The sequence below is a fragment of the Helianthus annuus genome, chromosome 17 (assembly GCF_002127325.2).
Source record: "Helianthus annuus cultivar XRQ/B chromosome 17, HanXRQr2.0-SUNRISE, whole genome shotgun sequence".
NCBI lineage: Eukaryota > Viridiplantae > Streptophyta > Magnoliopsida > Asterales > Asteraceae > Helianthus > Helianthus annuus.
In genome coordinates, this window is record NC_035449.2 from 127,439,022 (window position 1) to 127,443,770 (window position 4,749).

The 4,749-nt window shown below is 38.8% G+C and overlaps 1 protein-coding gene across 1 annotated transcript; it reads left to right on the top strand.

Annotated features, from left to right (window-relative positions):
• Positions 1–711: 711 nt before the first annotated feature.
• LOC110925031 (histone-lysine N-methyltransferase SETD1B-like) lies at positions 712–1,995 on the top strand. Its single transcript, XM_022169004.1, has one exon. It carries the CDS (start codon positions 712–714, stop codon positions 1,993–1,995), a length of 1,284 nt encoding a protein of 427 aa, XP_022024696.1.
• Positions 1,996–4,749: the final 2,754 nt, after the last annotated feature.

Here is a 4,749-nt window from a genome sequence, read left to right on the forward strand (position 1 = left end):
CTTCCAATTTCTCTTTCTATTACTGATTGCGAGTCTTTACAATGATTCTGATACAAATCCGACAGCACCTCAACTCACAAACACACATATACGTACTCTGTCCGTTTGAAATGAACTCCTATATATAGACAACATACCCTTCCGTTTGAGCGACACCAACAAGTTCAAACGGCCAAGGTTCAAACGGCCAGACATGTTCAAACGGCCAGAGTTGTTTCAAACGGCTAGGATCATATCTAACCTAAACAGCCCTAATCTAATCACTTTTGAACACATGTTTAATCTATCTAGACACAAGACTTGATAAGACGTAGTCAGCAGACATTTAGTGCACCAACAACATATGACGAAGAACACAAAATGATAAATTCAATTATGAGCTTGAATGACGAAGACAAACCGATCATTATCACAGAGCAGCTAGTACGTGAAGTGATAAACTTTCCGGACGATGAGAATTCTCCGACAAAGTTTCCAGAAAAGATGGTCAAGGGTTGTATGCTAAGGGTGGGATATAGAGGACCACTGAACAAGGCTAACTACTTGAAAGCATGTTTTTCCAAGCCTTACAAGTTTCTTATACATTCAGTGTTGCATGCTCTCAATCAACGAAAAGGAGGTTATGATGTGAGACGGGATTATCAAATGTGAATGGTGACTGCACTTATGTTAAACAAGAAGTATAATTTTTCAAATATTGTGTTTCGCTATATGGTAGAGAATATTACTTCAAAAAGCAAAACATGGATCTATCCTAGATTTATACAGATGATCTTAGACCATGCGTATCCTGATCTGGAGAGAGATGATAAGAATGATTTGTTGCAGTTATTCCACATGGATAATGAGATGCTGAAAGTATTAGCAAGATATTACACAAACCATCCAGAGCCATCAACAAAAGCTGAATTCTTTGGGTTTATCAAAGACAAAAATTACCAAGATCCAGATCCAGTTGATCATCAGAACTGGAGAAATGAGAAAGAAATGAAAGAAGCAAGCTATGCAGATGAGTTGAAAATACTTGAAATTTTCAAAGAAACGAGGAATGAGTGGTTTCTGAAGGGAGAAAAGAAAAAGAGGAGCAGAAAAGCAGCTCCTAAAGTTCAAGCAGAGGTGGGTTCATCTTCTCAGCCAAAGAAAAAGCATCAAAAGAAGAATGTTGAGACTATGCTTGTTGATGAATCAGAGGAAGAAGATGAAGCTGAAGCTGAAGCTGAAGATAATGTTGAAGGGGATCATTTATCTCCTGAATCTGATCGTCTGTTGAAAGCTCTTAACGAAAGTTTTAAAGCTGTAAAAGCAACCAAAGCAACTGGTGATGAAAGTGACGATGTAGAGGAAAGCTCATCAAGTTCATCTAAAGAAGAAATTGATGAAAATGAACGTGCGGAAAGAATTAGAGCTGAAATTGAGAAAGAGAAGCAGCTCAAGAGAAAGAGGAGAGAGGATAAAGATGATGAATTGTACAATCCATTTCCTGAGCATGTCATAGAATCTCAGACACCTCCATCATTTGGTGGTAGGAAGAAGACTAGTGCAAGAAAAAGTGTGGTTTCTCCTAAAGCAGCAAGAAGAAGGATGATAATCAAGCTGAATCCTAAACGTTCATCCAAACCAAAACCAAGTCAACCACCATCACCACCACCTGAACCATCACCACCTCAATCACCACATAAATCACCACCAAAACAACCTACACCACCACCATCACCTCCACCACATCTTTCACCACTACATCAATCACCACCACATCAATCACCAATTCAAGAACAACTTGTTTTCACTTCATCACAAATTTTTCAAACACCACCATCTAAACAACCACATGTCCAAACCACTCAAGCTGGTTCTTCAAGTCTTAAAGATTTTCCTTATATTCAAGTGAATATTCCTCTTGATGACATTGGTGATTTCAACTTTGCGAGTGATGAACAAGTAAAAAGGTTGGAAAAGAAAGTTGAAGAAGTTTTGTGTGACAACCCGGATGATTAAGGCTAGCATTGCTTGAAATCCCACAACTTTCAGTGTGTATCTCTATGCTATCTTCCTATCTCGTGCGTCACTTTATGATTGCGTGTGTTTAACGGACTAGCTGTACACGAAGTCGTTAAACTGTACACGAAGTCGTTAAACTGTACACGAAGTCGTTAAACGTGTTATATGTGCTTAATTACTTAGGTCGCATTGGCGTGTTCGTGTGTGCGTAGTAGAATAAATGATGTAGTGAGCCTCGTCTAGTTCCTCACTTGGACCGCGAACATGTTTACTCTTCATGATATTAGTCTGGGCCGGAGGCCATACTATTCAAAACCTTTCATCGGCCCACACCCTTTGAAACCCATAACCCCCTTGTGTTATATTACGTAAACCACAAATAATATTAAAAACCCTAGTTTACTTCTACCCTCTCTTGAATCACGAGAACAACATATCCGTCCCCCCCTCATCAGCGAGAAACCACCTTCTTCAGCCGAGTCCTCTCTTGGTTAGTAGATTTACTCTCATGCTAGTTCCTGATTATGTGATCTTGCCATGTGTAAAACGTGACAAAACTGATTATGTTCTTGCATGTTAGATTATGTTTAGGGTTGTTCATGCATGAGTTTGAAATCTAATCGATGATCGTATGAGTATGAATATCTGTTGGAATGATGATTGATATATAGTTCACAATTATTGGTGATGTAACAGTAGCAATAACAACCATGTGCATATCATGATGATAATTTCAAGATCATATGCTTTGTGATAATTGGATAATAGGAAACAGTTGTCATGCATGAATGAAATATGGGGGCTCAATAAATGAATTAATAATTTGTGAATCATGATTTGGTCATTCTCGGCCATGTGTGAAGTGTAATCAATGGTTTAGTGTTATAACATGCTATGAGATGTGTTAATGGGGTGTTCGAATCTTAATTTATATTTGTTCTTGATTAATCTAATTTAAATGAGGATGATATGTTGATCATAAGATGAGGATTTGAATCAATGCGGAATCGTGAGTAACTGATTCAAACTGGTACATTATGGACGAGACACTAGCGGGCCGGACATGGGAAAATGGTTACTCGATTGGGCCATGTGTGAGTGGGCTGCACATCCAGCGGGTGGGCCCCCGGTTTTGGAACCGCACATTTTCTGAAGGTACCGGGCCGCACTGCTACACGTACTCTTTGGTTGGTCCTGGAACCTATTGGGCCGCATGCTAATATAAGTGCAATAATGGGTTGTTAGGTCATGGTTTGTCTTGCATGTTTGTAATAAGAAATCGTATGTGGCCCAAATAAATAATGTGTAATATTGTGATAATTTTGTGATATTGCAACCTGTTGAAATACCCGAAGTGTAGGCATGGAATACTAACTAGTAATGGTAGTTGGACCTTGTTGGGTTGGGTATTAGGGAATAAGCCATGAGTCGATCATAATTGATATAAATCTATCACAGACCCTACCAAACCCAAGTGAGTTGTGGACTTAGTTACTTTGAATGTGTTGTGTTGTGTTGAATAAATAAGGTGTTATATATGTGAAAACATGAGGTCATGAAATGAACCTGCTTATGAATCAAATACATGCTAGGCGACTACTCACTGATATTAAATTTATAGATTGACTATTATGATTTGAACTTTATGTGTGAGATAAATGTACAATAATTGTGTGTTATGTGAACAAGAGATATGTGAATTGATTGTGCATGAGATGGGTAGTTATTGTACACATAAAACTGATCGTTATCGGTAACAATTCTAGGACGTGTTTGAACAGTTGATAAACGAGTACATAATCTTACCGAGCAAACCAAAGGTGAGTTCATTACTTTTGAGCATGCGTCCCGGTGGTTGGGACAGTCAGTGGGTATCCCGAGGAGGGATAAGTCTTTTGGGTAAAAACGGGAATGTTGGATAATATACTCTTCCTATCACCTTTAAAGTCCCTCCGTGTTGTTTGGTTACCAGGAAGGTAACATGGTATTAGTTAGTAGCGCTACTTAGGTTTGGCAACCTCACCCCGTTCCTGGGAGGACGGGTGTTGAACTAATGACCTAGTCATGACCAATGCTTTGATAGGAGCATTGGAGAAAGGGCAAAATAATCAGAAGCCGTCTTGTATTGGGGTATTATCAACATTGTTTTCAACATTACTTTTGGATTTAAATTCAATGGATTAACTAAACACTTGGTAACTAACGTTTTCGTAAAACTATGAACTCACCAGCGTTGTCTGATACACTTGTTGCATGCTCGCAGGTCGTTAGGTATCTTGGATTTGGGGAACTTGCTGTCTGGAGTAGCTGGAGTGGTCATGGGTCGACTGGGAGGATTTATGCGATTGATTTCATGAAACTATACTTTGGTTTTTTTGAAACAGTTTAACTTGATTTACTATTTGCTTCCGCTGAACATATTGGTTTTCATTTAAACATATTGATGGTATTTTATTAATAATTGAGAACTTTATTGAGAAACTTGTATGGGTTCAATATGATTAGTGGCTCATTGCTGGTACGTTACACGCCTAACAGGGACACTCCCTAGGTGGTATTTTGGGGGTGTGACAGTTTGGTATCAGAGCCATTGGTTATAGTGAACTTGGTTTTAAAACGTTTTCATAAAACCAGACTATAACCGAACAGTACCGAAATCCACCATGACACTCAGCTCCAGACTGCAAGGTTCGTTTCTCATTTACGATTGCATAGTATATCTAGTGTACACTTATGTATGACATTGCACGT

What these genes read in the sequence shown, in the direction of transcription:
- LOC110925031 (XM_022169004.1), top strand. Translation starts at nt 712, where the DNA reads ATGGTAGAGAATATTACTTCAAAAAGCAAAACATGGATCTATCCTAGA.